Consider the following 24,872-nt stretch of genomic DNA (forward strand, 5'->3'; position numbering starts at 1 on the left):
ATTGATTGAAAATAACAATTCAAGCACTGAAAAACTTTTACATCGATTATCTCGGCTTGAACATTATGGTTATAAAAAATAATAGGATTTGAAACTCTAAAAATGGCATATATTGTAACAAATTATCGAGCCTGTCTATTTCACCCTAAAAATAAGTGTTCACATAGCCGCAAGATCTGTACCATTTTTTAAGTTTCAAATTTTATTGTCTATATTGGAAGTCGATTTTAGAGCCATAATGGAGATTGCTGTTGCCGAAAGTGCTTGCCAGAGAGGATTTGATGTGACTTTATTTGGTTTCCATAAAGCCTAAGCCCTATAGAAACTTCATTCTTTTGGAAATGAAAGAACAATATTTTTTTTTTAAAAATAATTATCAAACTAAGGATAAAAATATGTAAATTAAAAACCAATAATAATACTATGATTTATATAAAAAACCCTTCAAATAAGAGAAAAACCATGGTGCACAACAGTTGAAATCCAAAGTAATAAAAGAATTACATAATCCTTCTCCAGTCGATTAACCATAACTTAAGGATTTGAGATTAAAAAATATAAAAATACATGATTACCTCTGTGACATCAATTTCTTTATCTTTTTCCCCTTCTCATGAGAGTAGTGAACACCTTCTTCTACACTTTGTTGGAGAATACTAGCTTCACACAAGTTAGAAGCACCACAATATTTTGAGAGTTGCGGTAGAAAAGCGCTGTTTAATTTTTAAGCACCTCAAAAATCCAAGAGACAAAAACAAAGAACTGCAGCCTAGCCATTTAATTTTTTAGTTTACTATCCTCATCGTCAGAGCTTTTTTTCAATTAATTGGGGTAGACGATACGAATCTTGATATGTTATTCTACTCTATTCATGGTCATAGAAGCCATAAATCCCATATCTTTTCTTACTATGTCTTTTTGGGCCTACGCTTTGTTCTTTTGAACTTTTCACTTGAACTAGCTTGTACCTCCTAACATATAACTTATGATTTATAATTAGAAACCCTATTATAAAATCTTAACTTATAAGAAATATAGGACTCAAACCTTTTAATTATTGTATCTCTTGAACCTTATAAGGTTGCATCTTTATATAAACTTTTTCCTATCATAAAACCCAACTCCTAAAGATCCAATTCAAAGAAAAGAATGATATTACTGCTATGTCTTTTGCAAGAGACATTATTTTAGAATGAAATTTTGATGGATCATCTGAGTATCAGATTTTATATGAATATCGTAATATTACTATGTTTTCAAATGCTTGTATGATAAAACATAATAATAATATATTATAGCACATTATAACATCTGGATTCTCACAACTACTTAAAGGATGGTGGGAATAATTACTTAAGTGACGCTGAAAAATTATTTATATCAACACATGTAAAAACATGATCCAATGGATAGCTTATAAAAGTTGAACAAATTCAAAATGTTCAAGATGTTTTAACTACTCTTATTATTATTATAATACATCATTTTGCATGAAAAAATTGAAGGTATTGATGAAAAAAACTATAACATTATTACACTACCATTACCGTAAATCCCTATCAAAATATCGATGGCATAAGATGTTTACTTATAGAGTCTTACAATCAAAAGATTATAGATCAATTATTTGGAATGAAAGATCTATATCCGGTGTATTTAAATCCTTTGTTGATAAAGTGCGACTTTATTTACAATCTTTGATTGAGAGAGAGTGAGGTTATAGAGTGGATATAGTGGGATTGTTATCGTATAATCAAATAAAGTCGAAAAATAAACAAGAAAAAAAACTATACATAAAAATAAAAAATCAGTGATTTTTATTATCAGTTTGAAACGAATATTAGTTTATTATATATCATAAAAATAAAAAATATAAATCGAAATTTTTTTGGTACTTTTATTTTTAGGTTTTATATCTCCGTAATCTTAAGAATTCAAAAGGTTTTATATCTTTGTCCTAATACTTCAAAAGGCATGTGCTTTATATCATTTAGACTAACTTTTTTCCATTTTAATCTATTTTTTAACCCAGACTAATTACTAGAAACGTCCCTTTCTAAACCATGTTTCTCTTTCCCTGTAACTTTCCTTTTCTCTCTCTCCCAGTGTGCCTCGAGTTTCACAAACTAATGGAAATTCCTCTTATTTTTATATGTGGAAAAATTATAAAGGAAGTTTTGGACTTTAGTGGTGGTTGTATCTTTCATTGTGAAACCGCTTCATATTTGCAAAATGACCTAAGGATTTCTTTGAGGTATTCAGAGTACCAACCAGAGTTTGTCTGATTGGCCAGAATTTCCAAAAGGCTCCCTAAAACACAAAGTGGGTTTGCTCTGCTTGCATGAATTTCAGGAAAAATAATGTCTCTGATGGCTTTATTGATCTGTAATTCTTATCGTCTAATTTTCCCCTATTGAGGAAGACTGCATTCTAACGCTTTGCTATTCAACACCTACAGGTGCAAAAGGATGGAATTGTGCATAACCCCACTTCCAAAGGTGAAATTATTCAAGGAAGTGGCAGGAGAAGTGGTCAAAAAGGCTGAGCAGTTGTATAATTTTTTTTTTTAATTGTTATATATGCGTGCGCTCTTAAGCGCGTGCATGTGTGTTTGTGCATGATGCGCCATTTATTTATTTGTTTGTTTGTTTTATAAAATTTCACACACCTAAGCACTGTTCAAATCTAGTGGCGTGTGGTTGAATCGTTGTAAAGAGGTCAAAAGCAACGTCGCTTTTTTTGGCAAAGAGACAAGTACCTTTGAGGAGCCTATATTGATGCTAACTGCATGGTGATCTGTACTGTATTATGCTCTTTCCTCTTGGATTCTGCAGTTTAGTTCACTAGGTAGTGTAGATAATTGGACATTGTTTTGATACTGATGAAGTACTCTCCATGGGCATGCATAAGATTCATATGTCTAACATTTAAGCCCTTTTGATAAGATGCCAGAATCCATCTGGCACGGGGCGTTGTCTCTTGTTGGATGGAAAATATCTTCTTTGTTCCTCCTGTAGGATTGAGTTTTTCTATCCGTCTCGCTTGTGAACTATCACGTGAGGTGCTCGAGTTAACTAATTTGAGCCTACGGCATCTCTTCACCTGGAAGAGTTCCTCATTTAAGCTACCCATCGAACTAATTATCTCACCCTTCACCTACAGGTTTCATCTTACTCCAATTGTGCATGTAATATTTCTTTAGTCCACTCTCTAGCCTTCTTGCATTTTGTGAGTAGTAAAAAAAATGGTTTATCTAACTTCTCTCGAAGAGTTACGAATTGGTCTTTGTTTTTGACTTATTTTCCCTTGCTACCAATAAACTCAAATTTAGCTCAAGAGTCAAGAGTTGGTCATTCCTGAGCCATTAAGTAATAAGTATTGTTCTAGTAAAACTTGGACTTCTTTATATTACTGTGTTTCTCTGAGGATTGTGTAGTTCAGGTGTAAGACTTGGTCATGAGACAGAACTAGAGGCTCCCTCAAGTCTTACCAGAGACTTGTTGAATCTTCATAAAACTGTTCGTAATGTGACTCAGGAGGTGCCAAAAACTTTGTTGACTAGGTTGAGTTCTGCATCCTAAACTTGGGTTTTGGGCAGTACTGGTTTCCTCTACAATTTTTGGGGGTCCCCACACATTGTGGAGTTGGATTCACTATTACAGATGCCTCCTTTGTTCTGTATCACACTTCCTTGTTCCATTTGTGTGCACATTCTTATGTCCCAATCACCATTCACATGGAATGATGATTGTTGTTGTAAGACAAGATGCTCAAAATCCTCAGTAACTCATTTGTAATATCGAATCCTACTCCCATACAATGTTGGGTGTCTCAGGTGGAGCCATATATTGAGAGAAAATTATCATGTTTTGATTTGTCTTTAGGAAATATTTTATGATTAAAATTTGTAGAGTTCAAAGCAGGTCCTATGTGGGGTCTCAAATGCTTTAAGTTCCATCAATATCCATCCAGAGTTTCTCATCATGGTTAGCTTGAGATACACAGAGGTGCAATGTTTTTAGGTAACCAAAAATGTTTTGTTCAATATACCAAAAACTGGCATAAGGCACGTTCGTACCAAGGTATTCACACTTATTAGAGTTTTCAGTATCCACCTATCATTCTTCATATCCTTGAATTGCAAAAAATTAGAAGCAAGCCTAGGGATTTGGAGTCCAAGTTACCAAATTTGAACAAGAATCATCACACTTGGTAGTGGAGCAGTCAACCCTGTCGGCTTCAATACATGAAGTAGCTTCGAAAGGACATAATTCTATAGTTGTTCATGAGGCTGCGTCAGCATGATGCTAATGTGCATCATATGTGATAGGTTACTGTTATGGTTGCAGTTTTGGTAAACTTTTCTTAAGTTTCTGATTAGGACATAGGTTTTTCTCCATGGTTGGGTTCTCTTACTTCCAAATATGACAATTCCCATGTACGTTTTTGACATTTTTATTTAAAATTTATTCTCTATGTTCCCCCTGATGCTTCTCTCTCTCTACTCTGGTTGCTTTTCTCTCACTTGTTTTTTCTCTCTCTTTTGTCTCCTTCTGGTTGTTTACCTCCTCTTTTGATTTACTAATCTGTCTTCTGCATAGTTGGCCTTGCATCTTCCACATCTGAACTTGCCTGCGGCATGTGTGTCATACACTTAAGCATGTGTTAAAAACGATTTCATGTTAAGTGAATTCCGAATTGGTTAATACAGTCACACGTATATCGTATGGAATTGCATACTTGCCCTTGTCAAAAATTTTTGCAACCATGATGTTGAGTTTTTGTTGTGTATACTTTTTCAAAGAATAGTTGATAGCATGGTATTGACAGTGTTTTAAACAGGTAAATTGCTCATTTCTTGAAGAGAAGCCAAAGAAGAGAAAAATATCTGATGAAGTATGTTATTGACTTCTATTCTTGAGTACCTTTTTCCAATTCTTGGCTGAATTATTTGTATTTGTTAAGTTTTACATCTGCTTCTCTTGCCATTGTGGGAAATTCCTTTTTGTTAGATTTGCTTGTCACCTTTGCCTTTTACATGTGACCTTGGCTTTTGTTGGATTTGTTTTGCCAGGATATTCACACTAGTCCTGATGCGAAGAAATCCAAATTTATTGTTGATGATGATGATGAATTTGACAATGACCGTGGAGATTTTGATGCTGATGAATCGGATGAGGAGGGGAATCATTTATTTGACACTGTTTGTGTCATCTGTGACAATGGTGGTGAACTTTTGTGGTGAACATTCCTCTCTTTTGATTATGATTATTATTATTATTATTATTGAGTTCTGTGCGATTTGTGCAAGAAGGTAACGTTCTTTTTTTTTTGTACAAGAAGGTAACGTTTTGATGTATTATATGACATAAGCAAGTATTATCTCCAGTTGGAAGAAGAGAACCGTTCTTCCTGATAAATAATGCAAAGTATAGCCCAATAGAACTGAGTTATATGTGTTACTGTTGATAGAAAAAGGGAAATGCAATGCAAATATACTGACCTATACAAGAGTGTCAGAATTAGCTCATAAAGCAATTAATCGCGCTTAGGGTTTGCATATTTGGACAAAGTTAACATTATAATGCACATAATGTGTTTCTTGACTTTTTTTTTTATTACTTCTTTTGTTTGTGTCATGCACACACGCGTTCCAGTGAAGTCAAAATGATGTGCAACTTATGGGTTTCTTACAGTCACATCTGGAATAAATTTGAGGGCGATTGAGATGTAGCGGCGAACAAGATGAATTAATGGTGATGTAAACATGAGAAAGTTCACCATTGTGAAGATATCACGTGAGAAATATGATACAGAGATCTGCATACTCACTGAATGGTAATGCTTGAAGAATCAGAACATGTGGTTCTTGGGTGACTAGTAGATGTGGGAAGTCATTAGTGGTACATCTATGTAATAGGGTATGGATGAGTCCTGTCAGGATGCAACTATGCAGGGCCAAGCTAGAGTTGGTTTCTAATGTAGGAATGCTTATTCAATATGAGGTTCCCCTTGTGCCTCCAAAGCTCGGTGAACAGAGTAGTGGCTTCACTTAGTTTGTTGTTACAGTCTTTGAGCCATTTTGACTTGAAATCATGGCTGAGTAAAGTCCTGTATTTTTTGGGTGAATTAATGGGGATTGGGGCTCCCGCCAATTTTCATTAATAGGATAAAAAAATTACAACCTCAATCATGTTACAACCCTTTTGTAGGGAACTATTGCTACATCTTCTGGAAAAGACCAAGATAAAAAGTCCGAGGGGGGGGGGGGGGGGGGACGTCCATGCAATAGCTTCCGAAAGCATTATAGCGCTCCTTGCTATGCAGTCAGCAACCATATTTGCTTCACGAAACACATGGGAAACATCCATTGTTGACCAGTAGGGTTGGATAGTTTGAAGAGGCAATTAGCTGCTCTCCACGGGGATCTGTATCAGCAATGCATGGCTTCTACAAGAACTGTGGAAATTTTTTTCATTAGTATGGGTAAGCAGTTCATTTGAATGGCAAGGTCAATCCCTATCTCCAACTCTAATGGTATTTCCAGATTTTGTGTCACGTTCTTTTTAGAGCAGTGGGAAGTCCATTCATTGGCTGCAGCAAGTGATCCAATGAATTGGATGATATAGCCCAACAGTTATGACCTACTAGATATTTTCCCCTCAAAATGCAGGCATTTGTTCAGTCCATATGAACCAGATTGTGGTAGAGAAGAGGGAGATCCATACATTACTTAGACCGACCGACCGAAAATCGGAACTTAATCCATATTGTGAACATCTGGGGAATGGATTAATCCAGAAGCATTTGCCTTCTACATCTGCACATAATAGATTGCTACAAGACCTCGAAAAAGAGCGTTGAGTAAAGTCCTGTATTGACGGCAATATAATAGGAATTGAAGTGTTGGATGTGTCAGGCCAGGCCATTTATTGACTGGGCTCAGTAAGATGGCAAATCTTTATTTGGACGATGCGATTTGGTTGACTCAGGCACACCCAGCCTTACATGTTCTTTATTGAGATAATAGTCACTTCTAACCAACTTGATTGTTCTCATGGAGTTGTTCGAGCTTTCAAACATTCATATATTCTTTTTTATTGGCATAAGCAATGTTCTAAAAGGTGTAGGCAGCCGCCTAGGCGGTTTGGGCTCTGGGCAAATTATTTTATATACTACATAATAATAATTACAAATTAATACTATTTTTTTGGTTTGCCAATAAATTAATTATCATCACATGCAATAAGTATTTTCGATAAATTAATAATTGCAAATTAATATTATCTTTTGGTTTACCAATAAATTAATAATTACTGTTACACACAAAATACATTTTTGATAAATTGATAATTACAAATTAATACTGCTTTTTGGTTTACCAACAAATTAATAATTACTGTCACATGCAAAATGCATTCTCGATAAATTAATAATTACGAATTAACTATTTTTTGGTTTACCAAGAAATCAATTACAGTCACATGCAAAAAGCATTTTTGATAAATTAATAGTTATGAATTAATACTATCTTTTGGTTTACCAATAAATTAACAATTATTGTCACATGCAAAAAGCATTTTCGATAAACTAATAATTACGGATTAATACTATCTTTTGGTTTACCAATAAATTAATAATTGCTATCACATGCAAAAAGCATTTTCGATAAACTAATAATTATGAATTAGTACTATCTTTTGGTTTACCAATAAATTAATTATTACTGTCACATGCAAAAGCATTTTTGATAAATTGATAATTACGAATTAATACTATCTTTTGGTTTACCAATAAATTTATAATTTCTATCACATGCAAAAAGCATTTTTGATAAACTAAGAATTGCAAATTAGTTACTGTTACATGCAAAAAGCATTTTCGATAAATTAATAATTTCAAATTAATACTATTTTTTGGTTTACTAATAAATTAACAATTACTGGTACATGCAAAATGTATTTTCAATAAATTAATAATTACGAAGTAATATTATTTTTCTGGTTTACCAATATATTGATAATTACTGTCACATGCTAAAAGTATTTTCGATAAATTAATAATTAATAATTACCAATCAATTATTAATTATGAATTAATAAATTAATAATTACGAATTAATTATCTTATTTTCAAGGCAGCGCCTAGGTGCCTGCCTTTTACACCGCCTTGGCAGGCGCCTAGCAAAAGTCCTTTTAGGCGGCCGCCTAACGGTCGTGTGGCTGACTTTTCACTAATTATGATCAGGATACTTCGTGTACTTAAAGAGAGAACAAGACATTGATATAAGATGAAAATAGAAAAAAATAAATTTGCTTTTACTTAAATCATAATTGTTATGTGTTGCCCATAAGTAGGTAAGAATGTGCTAGATTTCCACGCTACATTGTATTTTTGGGAATCTGGGGATGATTTTGTGCGGGTTTTTCAATTAGGATCTCATTGGCATGCTTTTAGATATTTTTTATTGGGCATCCATCATCATCTTTGAGTAAGAAAATTTTGTTTTGCCTGACCTCTTTCGGGAATCATATATATGTGTCAATTTGTTTCATTGTTAGTGATATTCCTCGATAACTACATGCCCTTTGTAGCTGATCCATGAGTTGCTCGTCCTGCTTTTGAAGATCTGACCCTTCTAATGCGAAGTTTTGGGATTAGAAATGCTTGAAGATTTGAACTTTTAAGCACAATCAGTTTTAGTGTTATTCGCATGGTTGAAGGCTGATATGGGATTTCATAATCTTCTTATTTGTTTCTTACTCGCAACCATACCTTTCTTGAGATATTGATTATGTATTATTCATTCTGCTTAAAATGTTGGATAAAATCCATGTTTTTGCATTGCAAGCAAATGACTATATTCACACACATCTTTGGTTTGATATGGTTGAAAGTGGATACAAAGACTAGAGCAAATTTCCAAGCCAAAAAACAAGGCAAAATGGGCACCAGCAACAAGCCACTTGCTAAAAAATAAGCGAAGTGAGTAAGTTACAATCTTTTTACATAACAATTATCTCCATTTCTAGCCTTGTATAACCATTGTAAATAAACTCAAATACCAATCTTTTATGGGGCAATTATATATAAAGCAAGACTAGCTTATGAATTACACTTTCATATCACAAATTACATAAACTATGTCCCAAAGCTTAAATACATCATGCAACTAATCCAAACAAAATTCTAAAGAATAAGTCAACTAAACAGGGAATTAGAATGCCAAATTAAAATAGGGAAGCCATGTTTCGAACCCCTTGTGTCGGGGCCACGCAATCGGGCTCTATAAGGACTTAATTTTGTCCCTTCGGATTGTACAAAAGTGGTTCAATCTCACAAGAGTGTCTAATCCAAATGGTAAGAAATTACACACCTTAAAATCACTTCTTAAGATCTCAACACATAGGCATTATCATCCAAAACAGAATGCAAAAGGTTGAATCGAATCGGATAAAGAACAAGAGAGTTATGGTTAAACTACACACGGTGGTCCCTCGGACCACCAAAGCAGTCTTGTATGGAAAGATTATGAACCCCCATAGGTAAAAACGTGATGAAAAAGTTCTGAAACTGGAGTGACACTCTGAGATTAAATAATTTGATGGGTTTGAAGCAAAGTAATGAATGGCTATAACTCATGAAGGACCACACTATGAATAAGCGTGACTGAAAAGATGATCAAATTGGGATTCTAAGATCAATGAAACTTTTCTAAATTCAAAACTCTAGCAACTATAGATGCCAAGGATATGATCTTATGAGAAAAGAAAATTCAATGGAGTTTACCTTGATAAATGCACACTATGGACTTAAGCATAAGAAAGGAGGACCACCATCAAGATCACTATTAATGGAACTCTAAAAGTTCTCTCTCTTCAATTTTCTCTCACAAAACCTTAGAAGGAGGAGGGGAGCAATAATTTTCCAAAATGGTTCCAGAGTTGAGATAGTTAGGGTTTGAGATCCCATGATGTGCTTTTTATAACATAGGTGTAACTTTGGATTCAATCAACACCCTTGATGCACTAATCCAAAGGCACATGAGAGGCTAATGTACTAAGCCACCCATCCCCATCCAACCACTAGGATGAAGGGATGGGGTTTCACACCATTATCGCAAGGCGCCAAGATTTCAATCTCTCAATCGCTCTCACTGAATGAGAGACTATTGGAATTTAGGCCTTGATAGGCCATATTTTCAACAATGGTGTAATGCAATTTTTTGCTGTGTGGGTGAGGCGGAGATGTGCAACCAGAGTTTTATGCAATCGCCGCATACCGATGAAGCTGAAGGGGAAGTTTTATAGGATAACTGTGAGACTAGCTTTGCTTTATTGGGTGGAATATTGGGTAGTCAAGAAACAACATATCCATAGGATGAGTGTAGCTGAGTTGAGGATATTGAGATGGATGACTGACAAGACAAGAATGGAAAGAATTTGAAACGAATACATTATGGAGAACTTAGGTGTGGCTCCAGTAGACGATAAGATGATAGAATGTAGACTTAGGTGGGTTGGCCATATGCAGCCTAGACCCAGTATAATACTTATTAGGAGGTGCGAGCTGGTTCAAGTGCAAGGCTCAAAAAAGTAAAAGGTAGGCCCAAAAGGACATGGTTGGAAGTAGAGAAAAAATGTGGTGACTTATGCACTGAGGGTATCGCCCTTAATAGAGCAGAATGACAAACCAGGATTTGTGGAGCCAACCCCAAATAGTTGAAAAAGGCTTTGATGATGATGATGATTCCTTGGGTCATGTACAAAGGCAGGGTAGGTCACTGACAGGGTCCAACTGCATTTGGAGATTGCTTTTTGTGAGTTTCAGCTTCTTGGAGAGTCATTGGTGGGCCACAAGGTTTGCTGGTTACAATTACCATGGTAAAACAAAAAAAAAGATTGTTCCTTGAATTTCAGCACCTCATATTGTCTTCTTATTGTATGTTTTCTTAATGTACATTTTATGGTGTTATATGAAAACGGAAATGAGAGAAACCTATAGTTCTAGGTTCTCTTTTTGGTAACTCCCTTTGTTTTCTTTAATGATGCTCACAACCATTAGCAAAAGTATTTAGCTTCATCTCATAGGTTCATCTACAGCTGATGATCTCCTCTAAAAGGGTGCAGTAGGAGGCTATAAAATGCTTTGCTTCTAAATTTTGCTCCACAAATTTGATTAGCATGGCTGAGTAAAACCCTCTTTGAGATTTTTAGTGCCTAGGATGGAATTTTAAGGGGCCAAGAAGGCTTGGTGTTTGGATTACAAGGAAAAACTATGTTAAGGGAACATTCTGATGACTGGTTTTGGTGTTCGTGTCTTTATGAGATTGATGGAGAGGCTTCTTCTTTGGATTTTGTATTCTTGTGTTACATGTGTGTAAACCGTAGGCAAGATGTTTCTGAGGATAGGAAAGCTGAGTTTGGTCTCAAATACGGCATATGGATTATTTTAAGGGATATGTTTTTCAAATACTATTCAAGGAGATAATTTGAGCTATTGAACAACCAGTTTGATTATGATGTTTTAAGCATTAGGATCATAACAATGATACGTTGTTGCTTTAAATGCAGCCATTGAGTGCTCATTTTGTATATTCTGGATAATATTCTTTTCATGTGGCAAGACACGTAGAATGAAAAAAGTTTTATATACCCCAAAAAAGCACATTGCTCATAATGCCTTTTCTTGGGAAAGTAATGCAGACTTGAACATTTTATAAAGAAAGCTGAAATATCACCCTCTTGGGTTTTACTTGTCCAGGAAATAACCATTGGGTGGATTGTTTGGGGCTTTGTGGCTCTCGATCAATTACAGAGGATGGTGACCTTTGATGAGTGTCACACCCCAAGAAATTTTAATACAGATATTCTTGAGATGTGACAGTCCAAAACATATATACATCTCTTGATAGGACAAATTTATAGTGGCGAGGTCTTACAAAGTAAATAAAGAAAGCTAGCACAACAACAATATCTTCCAAAGTTGATCTTGACTAGCACTCAAAATGAATCCGCAGTTATCCTGAAAAAATGTTTACCATAGATGAGTTTGGCTACTCAGTAAGTGATCATCATAATCCTAAAAATAATCATGGTTGAGAGATATCAATATTTTCAAAAAGGAGATCTATTAACAGAAATGCATCAACAGTTTCACTTTCAATAAATGCATAATTAAGTATAATCCAAATAATTGAAATGCATATAACACTTTAACGGCAGTGCATAATTCAAAGGATTTCACAAAATACCCTACTGGCGTCCCAAGTAGGTCACCTATATACCCCATCAGCTTCCTGCTGGTTCCACTTAATCCCTATCAGCGTCCCAGATAGGTTCATTAATCCCTGTAAGTCCACTTATACCTCACCGGCGTACCGGATGAGTCCACTTAATCCCTACCGGCGTCCCGGATAGGTCCACTTATACCTCACCGGCGAATCAAATGAGTTCACTTGCATACTTAAAATATTTCTAAATCTCTTTCAACATTCGAAAAAAGCAAATATCATGTACTCAACATATCACTGAAATCATTAATATGAATTTCACTGAAACCATTAATAACAGTCACTTTCATAACATTTCAAAAATAACCAATCAAATATTTTGGGCTCAAATTTAGAAAGGTAGCAGTTTGTAAAGACATTCTAGCATAATTGCCAATTTAATATGTATAAAAAAAAAAAACTCTTATAGAAACGAATTATTACAATTTGTGGGATATCAATTTACAAATAAACACTTCACAACAATGCTATAATCAATTGCAAAAATATCAATTTTTAAGTAATAAGGCAGTCATTTACACATGAAATTTACAATGTCTGAATATTAAAAAACAGTAGAAAGAAATATTACAATTTTACTAACAGCAGAAATATCATATTTATTTCTAATAATTTTACAGCATTTAAAATTTCTAACATAGTTAAAATATCACAATTTTATTAAACAGATTATTTTTCAAAATAATGAGGTCACTTGCGCATAAAATTTATCGTGCCTAAAATTCATGATAATAAGCAAAAATAATTATTTAATTTTATTTTTAAAAAGAGCGGATTATTTTTCAAGATAATGAAATCACTTACACATAAAACTTATAAAATAAAGATCCTTGACGGAAATATCACTATTTATTAAAAACAGACTATTTTTTAAGAAGACGATGTCACTTACACACAAATATTTGAGAGGGAGCTTTCGATAAAAATTCGGCTAGAGAGAGGAGTTCACTGTGTTTCGACCAGAGAGAAAAATCTCATAAGTTTTCTAAGGTAGGAGTCCTCATCTCTCTGAATTTAAATTCTACTAATATATTATTTTATTCTTGTATTACGTTACAGGTGTGAGCGTTAGCTTACGCTTTAAACGCCTAAAGCCGACGTCCTTTAGTGGACGTGGCAAGAGTAAGGAAGCAACAAAGCTTTTGAACCAAAAGCTTTTAAAAGTAACGATGGTCCCTAAGGAACATCATGTTCAAACGAATTGTCATATATTAAAAGTTTTTTTTTTTTTTTTTGAAAGTTTAAGATATTACATTCTTTTCCCCTTAAAGAAATTTAGTCCTCTAAATTTATGTACCTGATTACTGAAAAAGATAGGGATATTTTTCTATGATATCGTCTTCTCGTTCTCAAGTCCACTCTTCTCTTGAATGGTACTGCCATAATATACGGACTAAAGGAATCTCCTTCTTGCGCAACACTTGCACCCTTCTATCCAGTATCAAAATTGGCTGCTCAATGAAGGATAGGTCCTTCCAGATCGGTAAAGGTTCATATTTCAAGATATGAGATTGGTCGGGCTGATATTTTCGTAGTGAAGATACATGAAAGACATTATGGACATTTGCTAATTCGGGTGGTAAGGCAAGTCTATAAGCAACACTTCCGATTCTTTCCTGGATTTCAAATGGTCCGATGTAGCGTGGGCTCAGCTTTCCTTTCTTGTCGAATCTCATAATGCCTTTTATTGGTGAGATTTTTAGGAAAACTCGATCACCTTCATCAAATTCAAGATCTCTCCGTCGGTTATCGGCATAACTCTTTTGCCCACTCTGAGCTGTCTTGAGCTTTCACGAATTAATGCTATTTTATCTATGGTTATCTGCACAATTTCTGGCGCCAAAAGCTTTCTTTCACCAACCTCGTCCCAACAGATGGGTGACCTACATTTCCTTCCATACATGGCTTCATATGGTGCCATCTGAATATTGACTTGGAAGCTATTATTATAAGCAAACTCAATCAGGGGTAAATGGTCATCTCAGCTTCCTGTAAAGTCAATAAGACAGGCCCTTAGCATATCTTTCAAGGTTTGGATAGTCCTCTCCGATTGTTCATCAGTTTGGGGGTGAAAGGCAGTACTAAAGGTGAGTCTCGTCCCCATGACTGACTGTAGTCTAGCCCAAAATTTAGAAGTAAACCGAGTATCCCGGTCCGATACAATACTGACCGAAACTCCATGCAACCGCACTATTTCCTTAATATACAACTGGGCCAGTCGATCCAAAGTGTATGTCGTGTGAATCGGTAGAAAGTGGGCAACTTTGGTCAACCGGTTCACAATGACGCAAATGCTTTCATGTCCTGAATTTGTTCTAGGCAAGCTAAAGACAAAATCCATAGAGATGTGCTTTCACTTCCATTCTGGCACGAGTAAAGGCTGCAACAACCTAGCGGGCCTTTGATGTTCAGCTTTTATTTGTCGGCATGTTAGGTAATTAGATACAAATAGTGCTACCTCTTTTTTCATATTATTCCACCAAAAGGTTTTCTTCAGGTCCTGATACATTTTAATACTTTCGGGATGTATCGTATAACGAGAGTGATGTGCTTCTTCCCGGATAGCTTTCTTCACACTCTCATCATTCGGGACACAAACCCGACATTTGAATCTTAGCAAATCCTCACTACATATAGCAAATCCTCACTACATTTAGAAAGGTAGCAGTTTGTAAAGAAATTCTAGCATAATTGCCAATTTAATAGGGACCATCATTACTTTTAAAAGCTTTTGGTTCAAAAGCTTTGTTGCTTCCTTACTCTTGCCACGTCCACTAAAGGACGTCGGCTTTAGGCGTTTAAAGCGTAAGCTAACTCTCACACCTGTAACGTAATAAAAGAATAAAATAATATAGTAGTAGAATTTAAATTCAGAGAGGTGAGGACTCCTACCTTAGAAAACTTATGAGATTTTTCTCTCTGGTCGAAGCACAGTGAACTCCTCTCTCTAGCCGAATTTTTATCGGAAGCTCCTTCTCAAATATTTGTGTGTAAGTGACATCGTCTTCCTGAAAAATAGTCTGTTTTTAATAAATAGTGATATTTTCGTCCGGGATCTTTATTTTATAAGTTTTGTGTGTAAGTGATTTCATTATCTTGAAAAATAATCCGTTCTTTTTAAAAATGAAATGAAATAATTATGTTTGCTTATTATCATGAATTTTAGGCACGATAAATTTTATGCGCAAGTGATCTCATTATTTTGAAAAATAATCTGTTTAATAAAATTGTGATATTTTAACTATGTTAGAAATTTTAAATGCTGTAAAATTATTAGAAATAAATATGATATTTCTGCTGTTAGTAAAATTGTAAGATTTCTTTCTACTGTTTTTTAATATTTAGACATTGTAAATTTCATGTGTAAATTACTGCCTTATTACTTAAAAATTGATATTTTTGCAATTGATTATAGCATTGTTGTGAAATGTTTATTTGTAAATTGATATCCCATAAATTGTGATAATTCCGTATTCTTGAATTTCCATAAGAGTTTTTTTTCTTTTTATACATATTAAATTGGCAATTATGCTAGAATGTCTTTACAAACTGCTACCTTTCTAAATTTGAGCCCAAAATATTTGATTGGTTATTTTTGAAATGTTATTGAAAGTGACTGTTATTAAAGGTTTCAGTGAAATTCATATTAATGATTTCAGTGATACGTTGAGTACATGATATTTGCTGCTTTCGAATGTTGAAAGAGATTTAGAAATAATTTAAGTATGCAAGTGGACTCATCCGGTTCGTCGGTGAGGTATAAGTGGACCTATCCGGGTCGCCGGTAGGGATTAAGTGGACTCATCCGGTACGCCGGTGAGGTATAAATGGACCTGCAGGGATTAAGTGGACCTATCTGAGACGCCGATAGGGATTAAGTGGACCCATCAGGACGCTGATGGGGTATATAGGTGACCTACTTGAGATGCCAGTAGGGTATTTTGTGAAATCCTTTGAATTTTGCACTGCCGTTAAAGTGTTATATGCATTTCAATTATTTGGATTATACTTAATTATGCATTTATTGAAAGTAAAACTGTTGATGCATTTCTGTTAATAGGTCTCCTTTTTGAAAATATTGATATCTCTCAACCATGATTATTTTTAGGATTATGATGATCACTTACTGAGTAGCCAAACTCATCAAACTATGGTAAACATTTTTTCAGGATAACTGCGGATTCATTTTGAGTGCTAGTCAAGATCAACGTTGGAAGATATTGTTGTTGTGCTAGCTTTCTTTATTTACTTTGTAAGACCTCGCCATTGTAAATTTGTCCTATCAAGAGATGTATATATGTTTTGGACTGTCACATCTCAAGAATATCTGTATTGAAATTTCTTGGGGTGTGACAATGAGTGTCTTGGAAATAGGGCTGGCAGTGGGCTGAGTGATCCAGCTCAGCGCTCCTAAGCTCTAGGTACAGGCTGGGGAGTCATCATCCTGCCTGGCTTGGGCCAGGAGTTATTGGCGTGGCCCCGACCGGCCCAGCCTAGGAAAAATTAAATGAAGGTTCACATGAAAAATTAAATGAAAGTTCACATGTGGCCTTTTCTACGGGTTTGTGCTGGGGCCTACCTGGCCCGAGCCCACCCCATTGCCACTGATTTGGGAAGCAGGTTCTGGTTTGAATAACAACCATTTGACAATGTTACGAAGCTTGAGCACTAGCATTGTGAAGAAAGCAATGTATGGAGATTTTGGTGAACATTTGATCTTTGATAGGGGAACTTTCTGTAGAAACATGTGTGAAATATAGGTTTCTTGGGGTCGCTGATTGATAAAATCGAATAACAAAAACAATGCAAACATGCAGCAGACAGGAAAAACCTTGCACAGTGATCTTTACTTGGGACGAAATAAGAAAGTTTTCAAGATAACCCCAATTGCTGATGAACTTGTACAAGAGCCGAACCATCCCCAATAAAATGCTGAGCCATGTTGTAGTTGTCAAAGGACTTAAGCTGGTTATTCGATGGCAACATGCTGACTGACACTTTAGTCACGACTCCTAAAAAATAGCCATATTAGACACCACACATCTGTACAATGTGGACATCTCGATGTGTTTAGACATTGAATATTCATTTACTTGAGTATAAATTGTTTTGTTGATTGTATATAGTTCAATATAAAGCATGGTTAATATAAATACAGACTTGTAAAAATCTTCATCAAAAAAAAAATATACAGACTTGTAAAAAATTGTGACATATACATCTGGATTCTGGACACGCATGTCTAAATTTTGACTTGTGTATTCATTCTTCATGCATGTCCCTGGGCTGGCACTTGGCAGGACACGTTTCGGGTAATGAGCATGGCCAAATAAAATAATGATGCTAAGACCCATTTGGCATTCAGATGTGAACTGATTGATTGTTTTGTTATGTTATATATATGTTTAATGTTTACTGGATTTGTGTGTAGCTGCTTGGATTACTTTGCTTTTCATGTTCTTGTTCTCTCTTGATGATACGATTTGTGCATGGCCATCTCACCTTTTTCTTCTTTCTTTTTGATATAGTTGTGAAGGGCCGTGCATGAGGTCTTTCCATGCAACTGCTGGTGCTGAATCATATTGTAGAAGTCTTGGCATGACTGATGCTCAAGTGAAAGTACGCATTTGTATACTGTTTCTTAAATCATGTTTCTCTAGCATGACGTTCACCTAAGAGTCCCTTTAGTGCTTATTTTCTTGTCTCTCTCTCTCTCTCTTTTGAAAATTTATTTTCTGGTCTTTGAATTATATCATTTTATCTATTTGTGATGTGGCAGGCAATTCAGAATTTTTTTTGTAAGAATTGTCAGTACAAACGACATTAGTGCTTTGCTTGTGGAGCCTTGGGTTCTTCAGATAAATCTTCTGATGCTGAGGTTTGAAATTTGCGGGGCCTATCTTATAGTTACTTTAAGTAATCCTTTTGATTGGAGGACTGGGCATAAAAATCCTACTATCAAGATTTACTAAAAACTACTGGAATCGATGCTTTCTTTGACACCAAACTGGGAGTAGCTATTTCTATTGGATTACCTATTGTGGTTATTTGACAATTATGAGAGGAGAGAAAAATGGAACATTTACAATATAATAAATTATGGAGGTTCCTCATCATAGCTAACATAGAGATCAAATCAACAAAACGATCCAAAGATGCGTTATGAACATGTGATTGTACAATTTTTGTAACGTATTTTAGTTGGGGGAAGTTTGGAGAAAAACTTTCATTTTCCGATACAGAATTTCTACTGATTGTGGTTAGTAGATGTCCTTTGAAAATGACTTTGTCCAAACACGTGGACAGCTTTTGCGTTGTGCATGTGCAAGTAGCCTGGTCTCTTGTTAGTCTGTGCTTGTGCTTTTGGAGTCTGGTCCTTGTTGAGAAATTGGGAAGAAGAAGAATTCTGAAATAATATGTATTTATACTTGAAGGGTGGCATATCATTTGTGCGCTGGTGACATGAAGTTGGAGCCCTTCCCTGTTTACTTTTATGGTTGAATTGCAATCGTCTTGACTTCAATTTTAGATTGTTTTCTTATGTTTATCTTTATACACACACACATGTATATACATGTCTATGTGTGTGTGCGCATGCTGCGTGCGTGTGTTTTGATTGACTTTAAATGTGCAGTGTGTGTTTTGACTGATTTTAAACCGAGTTGATTGGAGTTGTTTCCTTGGATTTCTTATTGTCTCCTTGTTTCAGGTCATTGCTTGTGTGTCAGCCACATGTGGTCGGCACTATCATCTGGGGTGTGTGGCAAAATTACGTTTTCCAAAAGATGAAGCCAAGGCTGATGATCTTCAAAAGCGTATCATTGGTAGCGAGTCATTCACTTGCCCAATTCACAGATGCTTACTCTGTAAACAGGTTGAAAATAAAGAGGTGCTCGACCTGCAATTTGCGATTTGTAGATGATGTCCCAAAGCATATCATCGGAAGTGCTTGCCCAGGTTATGGACGTTCCTCTGTAGTGTTCTATACTTGTGTTGTCTTGCTGAAAGCATCCTTCCCCCTCCCCCAGAACTGATCTCAGTTATGCTTTTAAATCAGGAGGATTGCGTTTGAGGAGTTGGAAGATGAACCACAAAGAGCTTGGGATGATTTAATTCCAAATCGGATATTGATTTACTGCCTGTAAGTTAGCAGTTAATTATCCTTTTGAATTTTAGTTCTTATGTTTTTTTTGTTTTTTTTAGGGAAAATATCAATAATATTTGTAAAACTATTGAAGAGAATCACCGAGATGGTTAAATCAAGCACTTTACCTTAAGAGTAGTTAGTTTATAAGAAGCCTTTCTCTTAGGTGCCTCCTCAACTGTTTTATTAGATAATGTCACACTGCCTGTAAGTTAGCAGTTACTTATCCTTTTGAATTTTGGTTCATATGTTTTTATTTTTTGTTTTAGGGAAAATATCAATAATATTGTCAAACAATTGAAAGGGAATCACCGAGATGGTTAAATCAAGCACTTTACTTATAGAGTAGTTACTTTATAAGAAGCCTTTCTCTTAGGTGCCTCTCAAAGGTGCCTCCTCGACTGTTTTATTAGATAATGTCACACTGTCCCTGTTCTGGTTTTAGAACCTAGGACAAGTGAAGGCATTTTTGTAATTTGGCCTGACTTAGGTGCCTCGAGCCAAATGATGAAACTAGATTCACTTGTTGAGGTTTGATCCTGGAATGCGTCTTTGCATGAAAGTCCCTTTTTTGGAATTTGTAACCGGGAAGTAGTAAGGGTAAATTTTTCCTTAAGCTTGATTAAGTGACCTGAGCCAAATGACTGAACCATAGTTACCAGCAGCGCCCCAACAGGGTGGTGCTCCCTCTTCGAAATCCAGCTTTGGCGTTCCATGACCGAGATCTCGACTGGAACTCGATTTAATTTTTTCGGGATCTCACTTCCAATTATAGGGTACTTGATCCGATGAACAAAGGATCTCGATCCCACCATCGCATGGTGCACGTTCTTGAAGATTGTAAATTCCGTTCTTGAACAAATAAGATCCTCGATCCCCAAATTTTAGGGGCACGATCCATGTGTTCACAGAACTCCATCCTTTTAAAGATGTGACGCCGATTTTTTTGTAATTTTGACTAAAATTATTTTACCAATTTATAACTTCCTAAAAGAAACTTCGTAAATAAATTTAACTTTTAAACTACAAGAATTATATTTTAAGCCAAATTTTCATGCAGTATTTGGATAGTCTATTTTAAAAAATTATTAAATGATGAACACCATGGGAACATTGTGGTAGAAGGAACTGCTGGTGCAAGTGATGGCGGAGGACATAGATACGTTCGTAGGATTAGGATGTTGGAAGTGAAAGAAACTTTGAAAAGGATATAGATAAGAAAGGATTTAGGACCAGATGCTATTCCGATAGAGGTTTGAAAGTGTATATGGGAAATTGACATTGACTAGCTGACGAAGTTGTTCAACAAGGCGTTGAGAACAAAAAAAATGCCTGATGAATGGAGGAAAAGTATTGTGGTACCTATTTACAAGAATAAAGAAGACATACAGAATTGTATAAATTATCATGGGATCAAGCTCATGAGCCATACTATGAAGCAGGAAGGTCAACAATTGAGGCTATTTTCGTACTTAGGCAACTGATTGATAAGTTTAGGATGAAGGGAAAGACCTTCACATGGTTTTTATTGATTTAGAGAAAGCTTATGATAGAGTACCTTGAGATTTGATTTGGCGGGTATTGGAAAGGAAAGGCGTCTCTAGACACTACATCAACTTGGTGAGAGATATGTATGATGGAGCGTTAACTAGTGTACGAATAACTAGTGGAGAGACGCGTGAGTTTTCAATGACAATAGGTTTACATCAAGGGTTAGTATTGAGCCCATACTTCTTTGTCTTAGTTATGGACGACTTAACTAGGCACATACTGGATGAGGTACCGTGGTGCATGTTGTTCGCAGATGACAGTTTTAATTGATGAGACCCGAAACGGCTTCAACACAAAGTTAGAACTTTGAAGGGATGCTCTAGAATCCAAAGGTTTTAAAATTAGTCGGACTAATAGTATATGGAGTGCAAGTTTAGTAATAATAGGAGTAGAGACGAGGAAGTAGTTAAGTTTGACGGTTAGAAAGTACAAAAAAGACCGTATTTTCGATATCTTGGGTCGATAATCCAGGAAATAGAGAGATCGAGGAAGTTGTCACACACATAATTAGAGCTTGGTGGGTGATGTGGAGATCTGCAACAGAAATTTAGTATGATCATTGTATACCAATGAAGCTAAAGGGCAAGTTCTATAGGACAACGGTGAGACCAGCTTTTCTCTATAGGGCGGAATGTTGGGTGGACAAAAAATAATATATCCATAGAATAAGTGTAGCGGAGATGAGGATGTTGAGATGGATGAGTGGCAAGACATGAAGGGATAAAATTCGAAATGAATCTATTTGAGAGAATTTGGGGGTGGCACCAATAGACGACAAAATGAGAGAGAGTAGATTTAGGTGGGCTGGCCATGTGTGGCGTCGACCAATTACAACACTTCTTTGGAGGTACGAGTTAGTTCATGTGGAAGGACTGAAAAGGGTAAAGGGTAGGCCCAAAAGGACGTGCTTGGAAGTTGTCCCACAAGATATGGGGATTTATGGCCTCACTGAGGCTATGGCTTTTAATAGAGCGGAATTGAGAACCAGGATTCATGTAGCCAACCCCCCAATTAATTGGGAAAAAGCTAAAATGATGATGATGATGATTTCCAATCGAAAATAACAGTAATGCATTTCGCAAATTTCATCTGGACTTAGCCAAATAGTAGCAATACATGCCCAGGTAATCCAAATAGTACCCAAACAACAACATTCCATTTTTAGGTAATATATTACGTCGGTAATGTATGAGATTTTGAACAATACTAACATTAACCATTTTAAGAATATAATTGTAAAAAGCATTGAAAGAATTTATTTCATATAAGATTAATTGAATTTTATTAATCCATGGACTTCGAGGATTGGTTGTGCATTGATCTAGCCCCATGAGCCATTGCTACGAAGGACAATAGTTTCTAGAATAAACCAAAATGAGATCCCGTTTATATGGGAATGGGCTACCGTGCTTAGTGGGAGCATAATCCATGTGTAGAGTTGGGTTCTTGATACAAGTTGAGTTCTGCGATTGGAGCGCGGACAAATCATGCACGGAACACGATCCGTCATTGAATGGAGGTCGATCCTTTCCAACTAGGAACGCGGTCATTCTTATGTAGGTGCGTGAATCAACTTCAAATGGGATCTCGTTCCTGTTGTGGATGGGAGTGCGAGCCCATTGTACATGGACCGCGTGCCCGTTAGGTAAGGATCTAGATCCTGTTGTATTGGGAACGCGCTCCCTCTTCATATGCGACCTCGTTCTACAACTTTTACCCTAACTGGAACTCGATCTGGAGCATTGGGCAGCCATCGATCCGACACTCCCACTCTCGGAATCGGAGCCATTCCCACTCCCGCTCCTTGTAACTATGGACTGAACTACACATGCTTGTTCAGGGTTCCAGACCTGGATGTTTTTCCAGACTTGGATGTTTTCTTTTTTTTCTTCTTCATTAAAATCTTTTATTCCAGGTTTGTCACACTAAAGAAATTGGGATAGTTTCGTATTGGCTCTAACTAGGTTGGAGCCTAGTTGCGAATGTTCTTCGTGCTTTAGAAGTTCTGACCTTATTCATTAGATCTCTTCTACTGGGTTTGTAACACTCACAAGCAGAAGTAGTTCTGTCATTTGGCTTGGATAGAATAAAATGATGAAACAACCCAGTGAAATGACGAAGATAGTTCCTCTTCTCAAGGTTCCAAACCTAGAACAAGAGATTTTAATTAGGGTAACACCCATGTGAGTAGGACCCCAAAGGATCACCATTAAATTTTGATACAGATCCCTAGAAAAGTTATCAATAAACCCATTCACCCAAATCCCACACCTATGTCATAACTTTTCTAGAGATCTGTCTCAAAATTTAATGGTAATCCTTAGGGGTCCTACTCACATGGGTGTGGGAGGGTCTCATAGTGTCATTACTCTTTTAATTAAGGAAAATTGTTTCATACGGGCTGGACCACATTTCTAAAATATGCGATCTGTAGGTATAAAGCATCCATCTTAAAGATGGATGCAAATAGGTAGTCCATCTTAAAACAAGTGTAACTAACGGTCCAAATGTTTTCTTAATATAATTTTTATTTCTTGTTTTCAAATTCTTTTTTTTTTTCATATTCATGATCTTCATGTTAAAGATTATATTTACTCTAAAAATTAGGACCAAATTATATTTAAATAATATATTTATTGCCAAGTCCGCATTTCTACAATATGCAGGCTGGCCACATAGAAACTGTGTCCTTTAATTAAATTAAAACACATCCTAGGATCGCCAGCTTGAACAAATAGGGTAGTTTTGACATTTGGCTTGGGCCACTTAAATCAGGCTAAATAATGGAAATGATCCCCTTGTTCAAGGTTCCAAAACTGGAATTGGGGCAGTGGATATTTTTTTACAAAGCGTTGCGGATATATCCGAGTGGAAGGATTTTTATACGGTAACCACTTCATAGGTTTATTGGATGCTTTAACCACTTCAGCTTCTTGATATGTTTTGACCATTTTACTGATATTCAATACTGCCAGACACCTGTTTTTGTTGATTTTGAATTAAACATCTTGAACAGGAAGCATAGGATTGATGAGGATCTTGGTACTCTCGAAAGAAACCATATAAAATTTCCCGAGGATCCTGCAATGAAGAAAGGTCATGCCACCATACCTAAATCTGGCAAAGAAAAGGTTCTGAAAAAGAGAGGCACAGTTTCTGAGGAATCTTCTGAAGATGAGAGGCCCACTTTCAAAGCTGCAAAACAGATTGCAAAGGAATATTCATCTAAAAAAGAAATCGATTCTTTGGAAAATGGGAAGCTAGTTTCTGCAATAAAAATTATTGATTTCACTAAGAATTGCAGAAGACTGACGCATATAAGAATGATAGTGTGAATCCGACCCTTGTGAAAAGAGAAGTTGCCTAAGCCAAGCATTGACAATGACCCCATGAGAGAAGAAAGGTCTGCTAAAACATTACCAAATAAGGGATTGGAACAGGTTAAAGCCAAGTTAAAGGACACAACTCCAAGTAAACATGAGAAATCTGAGTGCTCTGAACCTATTGTGGACAAGGACATGCAAGAAAAGTATGCCACTTTCTGTGTTTTCTACTCTTTACCGTGCAATAGCTGAGAAATCTGAGTGCTCTGAACCTATTGTGGACAAGGACATGCAAGAAAAGTATGCCACTTCCTGTGTTTTCTACTCTTCACTGTGCAATAGCTTTCAAGCATATTGGTCTTTTGGTTTTTGCTATTTTACTTCATATCTCGATGTTTTCCTCTATTGCATATGATTTGCCTAGCGAACTAGCAATTATTTCTGATTTATATTTTTGTGAGATACCAATATGTTTCTGACTAGTCGTCCATGGAAAACAGGATATTATCCTTGATTAAAAAATCCACGGATTCTTTATCATTAAAAAAGGTAAGTATGAAAA

The 24,872-nt window shown here is 35.9% G+C and overlaps 1 protein-coding gene across 6 annotated transcripts; it reads left to right on the top strand.

The window, feature by feature from the left end:
* The first annotated feature begins 2,099 nt into the window (after positions 1 to 2,099).
* Positions 2,100 to 24,858, top strand: LOC148780158 (protein ENHANCED DOWNY MILDEW 2-like). 6 transcript variants are annotated; one of them, XR_016042544.1, is made up of 11 exons: positions 2,145 to 2,322; positions 2,459 to 2,798; positions 4,843 to 4,896; positions 5,075 to 5,241; positions 8,898 to 8,985; positions 17,821 to 17,911; positions 18,072 to 18,170; positions 19,002 to 19,249; positions 19,350 to 19,433; positions 24,004 to 24,610; positions 24,811 to 24,858. XR_016042544.1 is itself a non-coding variant. In XM_088849485.1 (10 exons), exons 2-5 carry the CDS (start codon positions 2,469 to 2,471, stop codon positions 8,911 to 8,913), a joined length of 267 nt encoding a protein of 88 aa, XP_088705611.1. In that variant the 5' UTR covers positions 2,100 to 2,322; positions 2,459 to 2,468; the 3' UTR covers positions 8,914 to 8,985; positions 17,821 to 17,911; positions 18,072 to 18,170; positions 19,002 to 19,249; positions 19,350 to 19,433; positions 24,004 to 24,224. The 6 variants fall into 6 exon arrangements, 4 of the variants coding, with proteins under 4 accessions (XP_088705611.1, XP_088705610.1, XP_088705608.1 ...); XM_088849485.1 differs by lacking the exon at positions 24,811 to 24,858 and having other exon boundaries at positions 2,100 to 2,322; positions 2,459 to 2,498; positions 24,004 to 24,224; XM_088849484.1 differs by lacking the exons at positions 8,898 to 8,985; positions 24,811 to 24,858 and adding an exon at positions 16,462 to 16,544 and having other exon boundaries at positions 2,100 to 2,322; positions 2,459 to 2,498; positions 24,004 to 24,224.
* Positions 24,859 to 24,872: the final 14 nt, after the last annotated feature.

This window comes from Amborella trichopoda, chromosome 10, assembly GCF_054954075.1.
Source record: "Amborella trichopoda isolate Santa Cruz 75 chromosome 10, AtrichopodaSantaCruz75HAP2 v2.0, whole genome shotgun sequence".
In the NCBI taxonomy this organism is placed as follows: Eukaryota; Viridiplantae; Streptophyta; class Magnoliopsida; order Amborellales; family Amborellaceae; genus Amborella; species Amborella trichopoda.

Excerpts from the sequence above, each read along its gene's own strand:
- LOC148780158 (XM_088849482.1), top strand. The coding sequence starts at position 2,469 with ATGGAATTGTGCATAACCCCACTTCCAAAG. Across the intron at positions 4,897-5,074 it reads AGAGAAAAATATCTGATGAA|GATATTCACACTAGTCCTGA; the intron begins GTATGTTATTGA and ends TTGTTTTGCCAG. Across the intron at positions 5,242-17,820 it reads AATGGTGGTGAACTTTTGTG|TTGTGAAGGGCCGTGCATGA; the intron begins GTGAACATTCCT and ends TTTTTGATATAG.